Here is an 18,553-nt window from a genome sequence, read left to right as displayed (position 1 = left end):
CCGAACACCAGATCAGAATTTCTTTCTGTATTCCCAAGAGACTGCAGATGCTGGAATGTGGAACAAAAAGACTGCTGGAGGAGCTCAGCAGGACCAGATGCAAGATCGCAACCCAAAACATTTGATTATCCCGTTGCCTTTTTAGATGCTTAGAGTTTCTCTAGCGGTCTGTTTTCTTTGCTCTAGAAATTCCTTCCTCTTGAATCAAGTTGTATGGTTTAAGATCCCAGAGTAGCAAGAACAGAGATGGAATCTGAAACTTTCAGAGTTGAAGGAATGATTATTATTTAAGCAAGAACTGGATTGGAAATGTGACACGCTTATTTTCTAATATGGAGCTACCATTTGCAAATTTGTACCATTTTTATGGAGATAGGTTGTAAATCTAGTCAGCCTTCCATCTTGGGTATTAGTCTACAAAGTACCTAGGACATCTTTAGGGAACGGTGTCTCAGAAAGGCAGCGTCCATTATTAAGGACCTCCAGCACCCAGTGCATGCCCTTTTCTCACTGTTACCATCAGGTAGGAGGTACAGAAGCCCGAAAGCACTCACTCAGTGAATCAGGAACAGCTTCTTCCCCTCCACCATCCGATTCCTAAACTGACATTGAATCTTTGGACACTACCTCACTTTTTAAAAAATATACAGTATTTGTTTTTGCACATTTTTTAAAAAATCTATACATAATTGATTTACTTAGTTATTATTATGATTTTTTTTCTCTGCTAGATTATGTATTGCATTGAACGGCTGCTGCTAAGTTACCAAATTTCACGTCACGTGCCAGTGATAATAAACCTGATTCTGATTCATATATGGATTCTGCAAACAGAATAAACTACTATCAATATGGTGAATCAACCCACAAAGATTACAGACTCCACCATCCCAATAGGTTGGTAGATAAATTTATGCAGGCAGCTTTTCAGACACATTAACAATGCATGCAGGATGCCATAAGATGAACCTTTTACAACTAGACCAGTGATTGTGGATACTAAAGTTTGAGGGATACCAAAAAAATCAAGAATGGAAGCCTAAGGACAAGTGCCGAGTGCCATTGGCAAGTGTCTCATTTAAAGCCAACTCCAAGTTATCTGCGCCTCAGTGCAACATTAGTGTCAATGTCCCTTTAAGAACAAGTGTATTATGTTGGACGACCTTGAGATTGTTGCAATAGATGTTGCTGCACACTATGAAGATGGCTGTATTCAATACAGGATTCTCTGTTGTTACCTCTTTCTAGTCTGAAATGACAACACAGAAACATGGAGCTTAGAAAAATAGAGGGCTATGGGTAACCCTAGGTAATTTGTAAAGCAAGTACATATTCGGCACAGCATTGTGGGCCAAAGAACCTGTATTGTACTGCAGGTTTTCTATGTTTCTAGATACACCAAAAAGAATACTGGTAGGTATAACACTGGGGCAATAGAGAGGAAAGGTTGATGCAAATGACAAAGCAATTCTCAAAATGCATGAAGACATTTAACAGAATGAGCATGCTGCTATCAGTTTGGTTGCCAATCTGTCATAGTGGTTTGAGGTCAAGATGTGGTAGAATTAGATTTACAGCGTTCTCCATTTCATCCACCACAAGGCCAATCTCAAAAATAGAACACAATTTATGTCCCTTAGAACATAGAGTATATTTGCCTTTTAATAAAAAGTAATAGACAAGAACCACCAGATATTTTCCTTTTGCTTTTGTGTAGAATGTTATATCTATCGAAAAGCATTCTCAGCTTTTCCAGCAATGCAGTGCTGGAGTACTGTGCAAGAGTCTTAGGCATATACATATAGCTAGGGTGCCTAAGACTTTTGCACAGTACTGTAGTAATTTTACGTATTACACTGTACAGCTGCTGCAAAAAATAAATAAATTTCATGACATGATGAATGATGATAAACCTGATTTTGTTATGGACTGAGAGTGGGTAAAGGGGCAGGGAGAAGGGAACACACACAAAATGCCGGAGAAACTCAGCAGGCTGGGCAGCATCTATGGAAAAAGTACAGTCGACATTTCAGGCCGAAACCCTTCGGCAGGGCTGGAGGAAAAAAGCTAAGGAGTAGATTAGCAAGTGGGGGGAGGGGAGAGAAAAACACCCGGTGATAGGTGAAACTTGGAGGGGGAGGGATGAAGTAAAGAGCTAGAAAGTTGATTGGTGAAAGAAGAGACAGAAGGCCATGGAAGAAAGAAAAAGGGAGGAAGGAGCAGCAGAGAGAGGCAATGGGCAGGCAAGGGGATAAAATGAGAGAGGGAAAAGGAGATGTGAAATAGTGAAGCAGGCGAGGGGGATTACCAGAAGTTTAAGAACCTGATGTTCTTGCCATCAGGTTGGAGGCTACCACAACAGAATATAAGGTTTTGTTCCTCCAAGAGGGGGGGGGGGGAAATCATGGTTGGGAAATGGGGAAGGTAGAGGAGAGGGAGAGCACCAAAGAGACATTCTGTAATGATCAATAAACCAATTGTTTGGAATCAAACGACCTTGCCCAGTGTCAAGCAGTTCTGGCCCTCAATAATCCACAGTGCAAAATGCAGTTCACCAATGGAAATGCTTTAACAAAACTGCATCCAAAGATAATAATAACAAATGTTATATAATAATATAAAAATGTTTACAAGCAATGATCTGGTGAGTAAAAAATTCTCAGCCCTGCTATGTAGATCAAAAGTTCAGTTTCAGGTCCTGAGAGAACTCTGGAGTCTCAGTACAAGGAGGAACAGGTTTCAAGTTGGTCTTCATGTTGCTCTCTGACAAAGTGGGAAAGACAAGGTGCATAAATACAAAATTTAACCTCATTCCCTCTGCTGGTTTCTAGTCAATGCCTCTTGCAGATATTTCATATCTAGGAGAGAAATAGATTTCCTTATGATTCCCCATGATGGAAAAATTCATTGACACAGAGTTTAAACTCATGCAGGTAAAATGGCAATGGGCATGATTATTTGTAAACTTTACTCAGCACGGGTCTATGCTTTCAGGATAAAAGTTCTAATATGTAATCTCAGAATTTGCTAGGAACATAATACCATGTATCTTTAACATAGTTTTCTTTGTTGTCTTATTAAATAACAGATGACTTTCTTTCAATTGCATTGCACAAAAGCTCACCATCAATCATCTCACCTATTTCAGAGTATTGTAGAAAGCACACTTAGCCTCTGTAATACAGAAAGAGAAAATAGTGAAACATAATTTCCTTCTCTCTCAATCCAGTCATTTTCCCTCTCAGAACCTAAAATGAACTCCCATTGCCCCCGTTTCTTTCCCAGTTATTGCTTCTCATTCTCTTTTCTTAAATCTCTGCAGTAAGACACTTCATTTCTTCCATCAGAATTAGAATCAAAATCAGTTTTAATATCACCAGCATATGTCATGAAATTCGTTAACTTTACAACAGCAGTGCAATAAAATATATGATAAATAAATATAGAGGAAAAAAAAACTAAGTACATACATGTGTATTGAATAGATGAAGTTAAGATTAATAGTTGAAAAAACAGAAATAAAAAACGTAGTGAGGTGGTGTTCGTGGGTTCAACGTCCATTTAGAAATCGGATGGCAGAAGGGAAGCAGTTCCTGAATCACTGAGTGTGTGCCTTCCAGTTTCTGTACTTTCTTCCCAATGGTGACAATGAGAAGAGAGCATGTCCTGGGCGTGGGGGTCGCGCTTGATGGATGCCGCCTTCCTAAGGCATCACTCCTTGAACATATCCTGGATACTACCAAGTACCCATGATGAAAATGACTAATTTTACGAGTTTCTGCAATTTATTTCATTCACCATAAATACAGTTTACCTTTGCCGCCTGCTAAATGCTTCCTTTCTAGCAACGTGCATCACACGTTCTTTAAAGGACGAGGAGAAAGACCTAACAAAAAGGTGAATAGTTTGTAATGACACATTCCAGCAGATTTTGAGCCAAGTTTTCCATTTCGCATGTGACAGCAATTATTTTATTTGTAACCTTTTCGTTCTGCCCACACACACTTAAATTTGTGCTTCTGTGCTTCAAGTCTTAAAGAACAATAATATTCCTTCAAAATGACTCATGCTATTGCTCTAGGTTTAATAAGCAATAAATTGCAGTTAATGCCTGTGCTGAATATTTGTTCCCAATTTAGTAAGTGTTCTGATTTTAAAAATCTGAATGAGCTTTTTGATAATATAAATAAAGTTTGAGTGCATGAGATGTTCTTGTTTGTTTCAATTGCCCAAAACACATTTCTCTTCTACACCTCTACGTAACTGAGAAACATCTGCAGACCAAATTACTGCACTGGCATTCTAGTCCAGTTATCGTTATAGAACTGAAGCTAACTACAGTACAGTACATTATCTACTGGTATGGGGGGTAGTGTTCATGGGTTCAATGTACAATCAGAAATCTGATGGCAGAGGGGAAAAGCTGTTCCTGAATCACTGAGCGTGTGCCTTTCAGGTCCTGAACCTCCTTCCTGATGGTAGCAATGAGAAGAGGGCATGTCCTGGGTAACTGGGGTCCTTAATGATGGAAGCTGCCTTGTTGAAGCATTGCTCCTTGAAGATGTCCTGGATGCTGGGGAGGTTAGTGCCCATGATGGAGCTGACCGAGTTCACAACATTTCTCCTTGGTTTTTACTGAGGAGAAAATTATGGATGCTCTAAAGACAATGAAAACAAGTAGAGATATTTCAGAGAAAGCATTCATATTTACACTGAGGAGGTATTTACAGCCTTACCAGTGCATTAAGGTGCATACATCCCCAGGGCCTGGCCAAGTACATCCTTGCACTTTGTGGAAAGCTAGAGAAGAAATTTCAGAGGCCCTTGTAGAGATATTTGCTTCATCATTAGCCATCGGTGAAATTCCAGAAGATTAGAAGGCAGATAATTGTATAAGAAGGGTAGCAAGGACAAGTCAGGGGATCACAAGCCGGTCAGCCTAACATCAGGGGCGGGGGTTATTGGAGGGAATTCTGAGGTACAGGGTCTATAGGCATTTGGATAGATGAGTCTGATTAGGAAGAGTCAGCATGGCTTGGGATGTGGGAAGTCATGTCTGACAAATCATTTAGAGTTTTATAATGTAACCTAAATGGTACATTAGGGCACTGTATAACAGGCTGGTCTGGAAGATCAGTTCCCATGGAATCCAGGGAAAGCCAGCAATGTAGAATCAAAATGGATTCAGAGGTTGGAAGCAGAGGGTGGTGGTTGAAGGTGTTTCTCAGAATGGAGATGGGTGACTAGTGGTGTGCTGTAGAGTTCAGTGTTGGGAATCTGGTTATTCATTTAAAAAAAATATAAATGATTTGGATGTGAATGCGTAAAGCTTGATCAGTAAGTTTGCATAATTACTCAAAATTAGGAAATGTGATAATGAAGGAGGTTATCATCGATTACATGGGGAATCTTGATTAGCTGGGGAATTGGGCCAAGGAGTGGGAAATGGATTTCAATAGAGAGAAGTGGAAGCTAATGTATTTTGGAAAGTCAAACCAGCATGGGACTTCATTATGAATGGCAAGCAATGGGGAGCGTAATGGAACAGAGGGACCTAGACGTACAAGTGCAGAGTTTGGTGAAAGCAGCATCACAAGTAGATAGGGTGGTAACAAAATCGTTCAACATGCTGTCCTTCATTAGTCAGGGCATTGAGACATTATGTTGCAGTTGTACAAGTCATTGGTGAAGCTGCACTTAGAGTACTGTGTAAAATTTTGGTCACCCTGTTATAGGAAAGATGTGGCTAAACTGGAAAGAGTGCACAAAAAGGCTTGCAAGGATTCTGCCAAGAAATGGAGAGCCTAAATTACAGAGAGAGGCTAGCCAGGCTAGGTATTTATTTCTTGGAACATAGAAGAGTGAGAGGCAACCTTACAGAAGTGGTTAAAATTGAGAGGCAGAGGTTAGGCAGGTGATAACAGTCTTTTAACCACTTCTGTAGGGGAGCCCAAAATCGAGGGGGCAACTTTTTTCCCACGTAGAGAATGGCAAGCTTATGGAATAAGAAGTCAGAGTGGTTCAGGCAGGAACGATAGTATCACTTGGATGGGCACATGGAGGGGAGAGGCCTGAAGGAATATGGGATGAGCATAGGAAATAGGGACCATCCTGCTAGACAACATGGTCAGCATGGACTCGTTGAGCTCAAGAGCCTGTATCTGTGCTGTATCCACTTTGGTGGTAAGAACAGGAAGGCAGATTATTATCTAAATGGAGTCAAGTTAGGAAAAGGGGAAGTACAATGAGGTCTAGGTGTTCTTGTACATCAGTCACTGAAAGCAAGCATGCAAGTACAGCAGGCAGTGAAGAAAGCTAATGGCATGCTGGCCTTCATAACAAGGGGAATTGAGTACAAGAGCAGAGGTCCTTCTGCAGCTGTACAGGGCCCTGGTGAGACCACACCTGGAGTACTGTGTGCAGTTTTGGTCTCCAAATTTGAGGAAGGACATTCTTGCTATTGAGGGAGTGCAGCGTAGGTTCACAAGGTTAATTCCCGGGATGGCGGGACTGTCATATGTTGAAATGTTGGAGCGACTGGACTGGGCTTGTATACTCTGGAATTTAGAAGGCTGAGAGGGGATCTTATTGAAACATATAAGATTATTAAGGGATTGGACACACTGGAGGCATGAAGCATGTTCCCGCTGATGAGTGACTCCAGAACCAGAGGCCACAGTTTAAGAATAAGGGGTAGGCCATTTAGAATGGAGTTGAGGAAAAACTTTTTCACCCAGGAAGTGGTGGATATATGGAATGCTCTGCCCCAGAAGGCTGTGGAGGCCAAGTCTTTGGATGCTTTCAAGAAAGAGATAGATAGAGCTCTCAAAGATAGCAGAATCAACGGTTATGGGGATAAGGCAAGAACTGGATACTGATTGTGGATGATCAGCCATGATCACAGTGAATGACGGTGCTGGCTCGAAGGGCCAAATGGCCTACTCCTGCACCTATTGTCTATTGACTATTAATCATTCAGTAGAACCACTGTCTCAAATACAACCAAAAACAAAAACAAACTGCTAGAAGAACTCAGCAAGTCAGACGGCATCTGTGGAGGCAAAGGGATGGTCAACGTTTCAAGCTGACATTCTGTATCAAGGTCTCAACCTAAAATATCAACCATCCCTTCATTAACACGTGGCACTACCTGACTCACTGAGTTCCTATAGTAGGTTTTTTTTGCTGCCGATTACAGCATCTGCGGTCTCCTAGGACTCAGATATTAAATACCTATCAGACATTATGTTTGCTCAATTAAATCTAAATGCTCCTCAATATCACCTGGTTGCAGTGGTACCTTCAGTAAATAATACCCAGTACTCTAGCCTTCAAGGGCAGTGGATACATTTCCTATTTAGATCAAGATCAGCTACATGCTCTTAGTATTTGTCTCCATGACTTTGTCACATATCAAGATGATAATCCTTCCCTTTTCGTGAACAGGAATCCACTTACCTCATCAATCGGTAGAACACGGTTTACAGAGGTCTAATACAGTGATGCAGGTTGCTGTCTTGGCCCCGACATGCCACCCGGTCACTCTCACTACTGTATTTGCTTTTCCAGCAGGAGCAGCCTGAAGGAAAATTTCTACAGATGTACAATGAAGAGCAGTGCCTCAAGAAGATGACATTCATCATTGAAGACTGTCACCATCCAGGGCATGCCCTCTTCTCATTAGTACAGAAGCCTCAAGACCCACACTTACTGCAGAGTTTTAGGAACAGCTTCCTCCTTACCACCACCAGATTTCTGAACAGTCTGTGAACCTATGAATACCACATCAATGTTCATCTTTTGCACTATTTGTTTTATCACTTATGGTAATTTTTATGTCTTGCAAAGTACTTCTGCCACAAACCAATAAATTTCATGACATGACACTGACGATAATTTTGATTCCCAAGAAACCATAACCATCTCTGAACTATAACAGAACCATGTCCATCTCCCTTTCAGAGAACCTACAGACAGCATCATACAACTCCTGTGGAAATGAAAGAATCTTTTCCGAAACCCAGTTAACTTTCCAATGGCACTGGTAATTATTTATTGTTGCAGGCTTTTGATAAATCCCTTACTCAGGAATTAATTATTTTGGTCTAAATGTCACTTTTACCCAGAAATGACTCAACAATCACAAATATTGAGTTGAGATTCTAACCAGCAGATAGCATAGATTAAACATATTCAATTACTTTTATTTATATATTGAGATACAGCGCGAAACAGGCTCTTCAAGTCAACCCAGCCCAATTCTAACCCTAGCATAACGTTGGGACAATTTACAATGACCACTAAGTCTACTAACCAGTACATCTTTGGACTATGCATAGAAAACAGAGCACCCGGAGAAAACCCACACAGTCACGGGGAGAACATACAAACTCCTTGGCAGTAATTGAACCCAGGTCGCTGTTACTCTAAAATGTTGTACTAACTGCTACACTAGCGTGCCCAGAAGGAATGTGACAGTAATAATAATAGTATGTGATCTGTAAGACATTATAGTCAATACACTGATCTATTTTCATTCAATCATTTCAATAATCCAGGCATTTTCTGAAAGAATCTGCACCCACATTAGGCATGTCACAGTATGTTTCTCAATCCTCCAAGAGGACTACAACCATGTTGTGGTTTGGAGGCTTGCATGCCTCAGTGACCCAGAGAGCCTCTGGATGTTGGCATGAGTCAGGGCTTTATGCTTTGGCTCTTGGCAGGGTCACCCATGCCAAACTGGTTAAAGGGGAAAGGACAGACTAAGAGTGGTCCACCGGTCCTGAAGGTTCAGGGCCTCAGCCCAGGGCCAACAACCCTGACTGGTAAAACAGAACTGTTGTGGAAACAGCAATGAAAAATCCTTCTACATCTGAGTGCAACGGTATTTCTGAGTCTCCACTCAGGACTTGCATGACTGGCAGTAGTGAAAACTGAGAGGAAGCTACGGACACAATGAAGGAAGCCCTGAACACCGCCAGAGATGGGGATCTTCATTGCTGTCCTAAAGGCCAGCGGCAGAACAGGCATAAAGATGTTTCTCAATAAATGTGAGCGTTTATAATAATGGAAAAGTAAGAATGGTTGCATATCTGTGAAATTGCAGGTATTGTTATCAGTAGATAATAACAAGTACATTTCTACTCAGTTCTTCCACATCCTACGGCATTTTGAATTCAAGATTTAAGATCACCATGCTTTGCAACAAGAAAACATTTAAATTATTTTTGTCTTATTAAAAAGATTTTCTGTTGTTCGTCTTGATTATGTCTCCCCCTGTAGTTTTTCTATCGTAATGAAGCACCAGATCAGCATTGCCCCTGCATCTGCTGTTTAAAATTACTTATGATTCACACTTCAGGGCTCTTTGGTGCTTTGAAAGATTCTTTCATGATGGCTAAATATACCGGGGTGGAACATCCTCAAAAGTTACACCTAAACAAAGACAACTGTACAGATTAATTACAGTTTTTTTGTACAAAAGCTCAAAGAAAACTGCATTGTGTCTGATTTCCATTCTATTCACATTTCTGATCCTCTATTGATTATTAGCACAATACAATCTTCTATCAAAATACCCAGAATTTAAACAATACAGTACAAAAGCCTTAAACATAATTTTACATTTCTGCGGCTTTATGAACCTTTTATCAGCTGTTCTTAAACCATCTCAGTGAAGCTAAACACGTAGACTTTTGTATCTTTGAACGCATGCCTTTTTAGGCATCAGGATCATTTACATTAGAAAATTAACATCCAAAAATCCATATACCTAAACCCTAATGGCTTCTAATAGTTTAGTGTCATGATGCTATTGGAAAAGTAGTGCAGTCTCTCTAATGGGGTAGTGTCTTGATTCTATTGCTAAAAGTTCTGAGAATTTTAAACTGAGTTATAGGCAAACCACTTGCATTGTAATTCTTGCAATTTTTTCTGCTGGCTTACATATTATTTTATCGAATCAGACCCTGCCCACTAACATACAATAAAATGCACATTTTAAGAAACCTTTCAAACTTATTTTCTTTGGGTGCACATCTATATTGAAAGAACATGTGCCTACTAAAAAAAAAATATCACTGGCTGTTAAATAGCGATTGGAAAAATGACATAAGCTGTCTGACAATTTAAAAACAGTGGGGGGGGGTGTCAAGAAATGAGAGGCTGTACCAGTATTGTATTAATGATTTAATTTTGCCTTAATTTTGGACAATAGTTTTTGTACAAAACAGGAGATGACAAAATAAATACACTCAAACTAATGGAGGAACTTAGCAGGTCAGACAGCATCTATAAAAATGAATAAGCAGTCAACATTTCGAGGCCCTTCATCAGGACTGGAAAGGAAGAGGGAAGATGCCAGAATAAAAAGGTGGGGGGGGGGAGGGGAAGAAGGATTAGCTAGAAGGTGATAGGTGAAGTTGGGTGGATGGTAAAGATAAAGGGCTGGAGAGGACCAAATATTTCAACTGCAACAACTCCAGGAGTGAGAATAGTAGCCAATGTTGGTGATTCTGCACCTACAGTTCGACAGGTAAGAATGGAGGCAACAGGTAAAAATGATCAGGAGAGTCATGAAAAGTTTATCAATGGATTCTGTTTTCTAACCTGGATTAGGTTAAATACACTAACCTTAACTGATCCTGTTATGTTGTCAAATGTCAACCAGATGCAAGAAGGTACATGTTTTAAAAAGGTCATTCAGCTCACCTGCACACTGCACTTCCTTAGTGCCTGCTAATCTGCAGCACCACCCATTAGCATCAAGAGATTGATAGTAACTGAGCTTCTGAGTCAGAAGAGTTTTGGTTCAAAGCCTACTCCAGTGATTTGAACATATAATCTAAACTGAATCTCTACAGAGATACTGGAGTGCTGACTTTCAGATGAGATAAAAAACTTCAACCCATGATGCTAAGCCAAACTAATTAAGCTAAAGATGCCTAATCTCTTCTGCCTTCTGGCATTTTAGAGGGTCCAGAGGAGGTTTATGAAAATGATCCTGGGGATGAAAGGATTAACATGTGAGGAGCATTTGATGGCCCTGGGCCTGTACTTTCTGGAGATTAGAAGAATGGGGGGGGGGGAATGGCAATCTCATTGAACTCTACCAAATATTGAAAGGCCTAGATAGAATAGAAATGAGAGGATGTTTCTATTACTGGGAGAGCCTTGGACCAGAGGGTACAGCCTCAGAATAGAAGTATGCCCCTTTAGAATAGATGAGGAAGGATTTCTCTAGCCAGAGGGTAGAGAATACGTGGAATTTGTTGTCATGGTTATTGGGTATATTTAAAGCAGATAGGTTCTTGAATAGTAGGGCATCAAAGGTTAGGAAAAGATACAAGAGAATGGGGTAGAGAGGGAAAATAAATCAGCCATGATTGAATGACAGAGCAGAATTGATGAGCCAAATGGCCAAATTCTACTTCCACGTCTTATGGCCTTCATATCCCTCAATTTTCCGCATATTCATGTGCCCAATCTAAGAGCTTCCAATATCTCTTTCATGTTTGCCTCCATCACCACCCGTGACAGGGCATTCTATGCACAGATGATTTTCTGTATAAATACACGCCTCCTCTTGCCTTAAATGCATGCCCTCTAGTATTAGACATTTTAGCCCTGGGAGAAAAATATATTGGCTGTCTGCTTTATCCTCATGTCTCATAATTTTATGAATTTCCATGTTTTCCCTCAGCCTCTACTGCTTCAGAGTAAACAACCCCGATTTATCCAGTCTCTCCTTACCCTGTAATCCAAAAAGCAACCTCGTAAACCACTTCTGTCCACAGACACAACATCCTTCCTATAAAGGGGTGACCAGAATTAAACGCAATCCTCAAGATATGACCTAAACACAGTTTTATGAAGCTGCAACACAACATTCTTTAACTCAATGCCATACAATATTTTTTAACCACTCTTATCAACTTGCGCACCACCTTCAAGGAGCAATCGACTTAGACCCAAAATTCCCTCTGTATATCAATACAGTTAAGGGTCCTGCCATAAACTGTATACTTTCCCTTTACAAGCGAGGAAGTGCCAAACATCACATTTGCCTGGATTAAATTCCATATGTCATTTCTCCACCCACATCTGAAAGTGCAAAGTAGTTGGTCAACTGCTGGACCTGGAGACAATCCACAACTCGCAATGCCTACACCGCACTCGTAACATCATTAAAAACACAAACCATCCTGGGCACTGTTTGTTCAATCTCCTGCCATCTGGTAGGAGGAACAGAAATATCTTAGCCAAGACGGGAAGAATGAAAAGCAGCTGCTTTCTGAGGGCTGTTGTGCAGCTGAATAATGCTACAGCCCAGCTTGCCAACGGCCTTTTGAGTGTTATGGACTGTCAAAGTCATTTGCTACATGGAAATATAGGATCTTTTTTAAATTAAGCCATACACATGCACTGTAAATATCTGCTTTGCATGGACTGGAGTAGCACGGCAATCTCGTTGTCTTGAGTAATGACAATAAAGTTCCATTCTATACTACACTGGCAAATCAGTTTATTGTTGTCATATGTACCCAGGTTTAGTGAAAAACTTTGTTTCACCATCCATACAGATAAATTCATTACAACAGTGCATTAAGGTAGTACAAATGTAAATAATAACATAATGTAAAATAAAATAGCGAAGTTGCAAAAAAAGTGCCGTGCAGGCAAACAATAAAGTGCAAGGCTATAACAAGGTAGATTGCGATGTGAAAAATACACCTTATTGTACAAGGAGACAACTCAATTGTCTTTTTACAGGACAGATGCTGTTCTTGACTGCTCTGGAAGGTGCCTTCATGATTTTATAGCTTCTGGCCGAATGGAAGGGGAAGAAACGAGAATGTCTAGGGTGGGTGGGGTCTTTGATTATACTGCTTGCTTTCCCAAAGCAGCAAGAAGTGTAGAGAGAGGCCATAGGGGATGCTGGTTTCTGTGATGTGCTGAGCCCTGCCCACAGCTCTCTGCATTTGCTTGTGGTCTCAGACAGAGCAGTTGTCACATCATTCCATGAAGCATCTGAATAGGATGCACATGGTCCTGTGGTCCACAACAACCAAGCTGGCATATGTTGTGGAATTGACAGTACCATGGGAAGATGGTGAAGAAGAAGCTTATGAGAGGAAAAAGACCAAATACTCTGAACTGGCAACTGAAGCTGCCCAGAACGGCTGGAAGACCAAGATTTTCCCTGTAGAAGTGGGATGCAGGGGATTCGTTGCTACATCTACGACCAGTCTATTGAAGAAGATGGGAGTGAAGGGTCACTCCCTCCAACAAGCAATCAAGTCCTTGTCAAACGCAGCAGAAGAAAGCAGCAATTGGATTTGAATTAAAAGGAAAGACAACAACTGGGCTGCAAGATGAAGACAGGAGTGTATGGAACTGAGGGGGGTGTATCTGGTAATCCAGGTAGCACCATTGAGCCCTCTGGAGACGTCGTGGGCTTATCAATGAAACGTCAAAGAAGGAGGGTGCCCATCTAATGACCCCGATGATGTACCTACCTTCCCTCCTTGTCACCACTCCAAACCCACTGCCAACATCGAGAGTGCCAACTTACCATGGGGATTGAAACATCAAGTCCTAGTAGCTCTACTTTCTATAGTGCATCCAACAGTAAAACGTAAAATGTGCCAAATTTCTTCATCCTTCTGAGGAAGCAGAGGTGCCTTCTTGGTCATGGCACCTCCATGGTTAGACCAGGGCAGGCTATTGGTGATATTCATTCCAAGGAACTTGAAGCTCTCAACCGCCTGACCGCATCACTGCATCATCAGTCAGTCATCAATTCTTTTGTTTTGCTGACATTACGGGAAAGGTTGCTGTTGTGACACCATGCTACTGGGCTCTCTCTCCCCTTCTTATACTCCAACTCATTGTTATTTGAGATTCAGTCCACTGCGGCAATATCATCTGCATATCTGTAGATGGAGTTAGAACAGAATCTGACCACGCAGTTGTGAATGCCTAGGGAGCAGAGTAGGGGCTGAGGTCGCAGTCGTGTGGCATCCTTGTCAAGGACAATCGTAGTAGAGGAGTTACTGTCTATCCTTACAGAATGCAGTCTGTTGGTCAGGAAGTTAAGGATTCAATTGCAAAGAGAGGTGTTGAGTCCCAGATCCAGGAGTTTGGAGATGAGTTTGTTAGGAATTATAATATTGAAAGTGAATCTGTAGTCAATAACAATGGTCTAACATAAGTGCCCTTATTATCCAGATGCTCCAGAGATGAGCTTAAGGCCAGGAAGATGGCATGTGCCTTGGACCTGTTTTGGCAGTAGGTGAATTATATTGGATTGAGGCTATCTGCATGGCTGTAGTTGATGTGTGCCATAAATTATCTATATCCCACTTTATCCTTTGGAACTCTTCTACAGTAGCCATAACAGCTACAAACTTTGTGTCATCTGCAAGCTTACTAACCTACCATTCCACAGTTTCAGCTAAGTAAATTAGATACGTCTCAAAGAGCAGAGGTCCCTGTACAGATCCCTCCAGAACACCATTAGTCACAGACTCCCAGCGGAACAAGACACATCAACCACTATTCAGATTCCTAACTCACATGTTATGAATCTGAAAATTTTCACCCACTTTCTGTTTCCATAGAAGCTGCCTAACCTGTTGAGCATTACCAGTGTTTTCATTGTTTACTTCAGAATTCTATCATCTGTAGCAAGAAATTTTATGTTGTGTAAACCATGTGCTGTAATATCATCACTGGCATAATACTACAGATATCCTGCCTGTCCTGGAAGTTCTGGCAATCTCCCGCATATAGATAGTGGCTCCCTGATGCCCACAAATTATATATAATATCACGGAAATCAATTTTAGATAGAGAGAGAGATAGAGAGATAGAGAGATAGAGAGATAGAGAGATAGAGAGATAGAGAGATAGAGAGATAGAGAGATAGAGAGATAGAGAGATAGAGAGATAGAGAGATAGAGAGATAGAGAGATAGAGAGATAGAGAGATAGAGAGATAGAGAGATAGAGAGATAGAGAGATAGAGAGATAGAGAGATAGAGAGATAGAGAGATAGAGAGAGAGAGAGAGAGAGAGAGAGAGAGAGAGAGAGATAGAGAGATAGAGAGATAGAGAGATAGAGAGAGAGAGAGATAGAGAGATAGAGAGATAGAGAGATAGAGAGATAGAGAGATAGAGAGATAGAGAGATAGAGAGATAGAGAGATAGAGAGATAGAGAGATAGAGAGATAGATAGAGAGAGATAGAGAGAGATAGAGAGAGATAGAGAGAGATAGAGAGAGATAGAGAGAGATAGAGAGAGATAGAGAGAGATAGAGAGAGATAGAGAGAGATAGAGAGAACACAAACGAACCATGGCAGAGTGTTCCAAAAATAGAAAATATAAAACGTACGTCACCCCAGACTAGAGTGTACCCCTGCCTAATAGGGGTCAAAAATAATGACAGTGTTGCTCACTGCACTGTTTGCAACAGTGACTTTTCTATTGTCCATGGGGGGTTAAGACTGTAAAAGACATGTTGAGGTGAGTTTAACAGGTGTCATTCGTTCATTAGTGTAGCTAATGTTATTTAAACTAGCTGGCTAGCTGCTAAAGAGCTACTCTATTGCAGACATCTCACCTCGCCCGGAAGTTCCAGGAGTCTCCCGCAAATTGACGGTGCTACCTCCCTGAAATGAGTTTTTGTAGGGTGGGATGTCTGATATTATAAAGCAACTGAGATTTCCATTATTTGCATGAATATGGGAATTCATAGCAAGTACAAATTAAAAATATGACAAATCAGATTTTACAACTGGAAATATAAAATATTGGGAAAATGATGTTCTTGGCATTTCACATACAAGAGTCAAGGCCATGGGTGAAATTAAGATCAAGCAGATTTAGACATCAGCCAATAATTGAACCATAACAATACAGCAGAACACACAAAAATGCTGGAAGAACTCAGTAGGCCAGACATCACCTATGGAAAAGAGTAAACCGTCAACGTCCCGGGCCGAGACCCAGATTTCCTGCATCTGAAGATTTTCTCATCTTTGTGCTACTACAATACAGAGGACTTTGGAGAGAGAAAATCAAAGCCTGCGGAGAGTCACACAACACAATGAACAAAAGTGTGGCAAAGACAAAAAGCAGCCATGAATATCATTAGTCCTTTGGACCACACATTGAATCACTTTGATTATTCACTTTTGTTGATAGCTACACCCTGCAAAGAAACTATTTTTATGGAATAAACATTTGTGTTTAAGAAATAAACCATTTCCTATTAGATTGCTTCTATTTCAGCCATTTATCCTTCCACTTATCACCTCCCAGCCTCTTACATCATTCACTCCTCCCTCCCCACCCACCCACCTTCCCCCCTCACCTGATCTCATCCAACACTTGCCAGCTTATACTCCTCCTCCTCCCCCCTGCACCTCCTCATTCTGGCTTCTGGCCCCTTTCTTTCCAGTTCTGATGAAAGATCTCATTCTGAAACATTGGTTGTTTATTTCCATCCATAGATGCTGCCTGACCTGCTGAATTCCTCCAACATTTTATGTGTGCTGCTGGTTCATGTATCTGTATTTCTATATTGTTGACTTATCATGGGAATCAAGCAGGAAAACAGAGCAAAGATCACAATCACATCAAAATCTTACTGAATGGCAGAGCAAGTCCTGATAAAAGGTCTCAGCCTGAAACGTTGACTGCTTCCTCTTTTCTATAGATGCTGCCTGACCTGCTGAGCTCCTCTAGCATTTTGTGTGCATTACTTTAACTTCCAGCATCTCCAGATTTTCTCTTGTTTGCAATACACAGTTTAGACTTCTCCTAATTTTTTTTTATGCATTCACAGGTTTTTGGAGGACAAATCCAGGAAGTTCCACCACAATGTGAAAAATGCTCCATCTTCTAATTTTAATAATCAGTGTTACCTCAACAGAAAGGATACTTTCTTTGTAGCAATACAATCAAATTGCTGATTCGTTCTATTAATAGGTCACCATTCAAATCTTTCAAAGGAGTAAAACAAGTTTATGAAAACTGCTTTCTTGAATAATAAATGGAGAACAGTGAGAACTTCTGCAACCATTTAAAGGAAATTCATTTATGAAGGTTGTTACAGTATTTCACGCCAAGTCAGATTAAGGATCTGTATCACATTTTGAATATCAATGTCTCAGATAAAGGCCAACAGTCATTTACTTTCCTACTTGTACATTTATTTCCATTGTAGCCTCTGACCCCTTTAAATTCCATTTCTTAGTATCTCAAAATAAAAAGTCATTCCAATGTACACCTTCTATGAATCCAAAGTGGTGTTTCGTCTCGTCCCTGTGTCAATCTCTTCCCACCATGTGATCAACTAATTACTACAGAAGGGGGAGATGTATGGGCTAGGGGACTCCTCTGCCCATCTACAACTTTACTTAACGACGAAGGGTTCCGGCCCGAAACGTCGACCGATCTTTTCCACGGATGCTGCCCGACCTGCTGAGTTCCTCCAACGTGTTGTGAGTGTTGCTTTGACTCCAGTATCTGCAGATTATTTTGTGCTTACAACTTTACTTACACACACACATCCCCACATGCGTGTCTCCCAAAAAACAAACACACACAAATATCCCCCACATGCGTCTCCTAACAAACATACATTTCTCCATTCAATCCCTTTATTGTCCTCGTCCCACACAGTCTCTCACCAGCATCGGCAGCCCGAACCTCAGTGTTCTGCTCCCTCTCAGATAGTCCATGACAACGAAAAACACAGACCGGGTTTGGGTGCTGGGGAAACGTTTTATCGATGCACACCTACTTCCGCTTGTACACCACCAATCCCGTCCGGCTGCTAGCCTGTACAACCTATTCTAAAGTAAAGTTAAACATTTCCTTTATTCAGATCAGTTACGAATCACTCCATTTAACGTGAGCATTACAATTGTTCAAGTGGAACTGATTTTTTTTTGCTGTTCGCTACTCCCTGCTACCTGTGCCTTATTTTGATAGGACAACTTGCATGGTCTGACGATCTCCAATGTCTCCTGCCGGTTTCCGTAATTTCGCTTTGGTATGAGTTAGAGCCAGATAAAACAAACGCCTCACTCCTCTAGGTTTAAGATTAGACACAAAGTTTTCATCTAATAGATGAATGTGTATCAGAAAAAAGCAATGGAAAAAAAAACCAACAGCTGCTCAGTATGATGTCGTTTAGGAGTCCGTGTCCGCCAGTGGTGAAAGCTGAAAGGAAGCCGATGGTGTGAAGAATGAAGTTCTCGTCACAAAAACAAAAGTGCAAAATTGTTTAACTTGGAACATACAGAAAATGTAGAAAACAGGAAGCCAACGGAGGTCACAACTCAGATGCGACATCTGAGGAGGTGAGATCTTCGTGACCTTCCTAGTCACAGCAGGCGAGGTTTGAGGAGTGGCGGGTAGGTAATACCGTTCAATTATTCATGAAGGGAAATAAAAATAATCCCACAAAATATAGACCACTGCATCTCAAGTCAGCGACGGGAAACTTCTTGGAGGGGATTCTTTGGGAAAGGATTTATGA

At 41.0% G+C, this 18,553-nt stretch overlaps 1 protein-coding gene across 1 annotated transcript in view; it reads right to left on the bottom strand.

Annotated features, from left to right (window-relative positions):
* Window positions 1-17,796, bottom strand: part of LOC134358591 (cytochrome c oxidase assembly protein COX16 homolog, mitochondrial) — an 80,609-nt gene extending 62,813 nt beyond the window's left edge. Inside the window, exon 1 of the mRNA XM_063071113.1 lies at window positions 17,700-17,796. Within this exon, the coding sequence (XP_062927183.1) occupies window positions 17,700-17,750 (51 nt within the window). The 5' untranslated portion in view covers window positions 17,751-17,796. The remainder of the gene's footprint in view (window positions 1-17,699) is intronic.
* Between the last annotated feature and the right edge of the window lie 757 nt (window positions 17,797-18,553).

Source organism: Mobula hypostoma, chromosome 1 (assembly GCF_963921235.1).
Source record: "Mobula hypostoma chromosome 1, sMobHyp1.1, whole genome shotgun sequence".
NCBI classification, from domain to species: Eukaryota; Metazoa; Chordata; class Chondrichthyes; order Myliobatiformes; family Myliobatidae; genus Mobula; species Mobula hypostoma.
The sequence above is the reverse complement of the archived record's forward strand: the minus strand, read 5'-3'. Positions and strand labels throughout refer to the sequence as shown.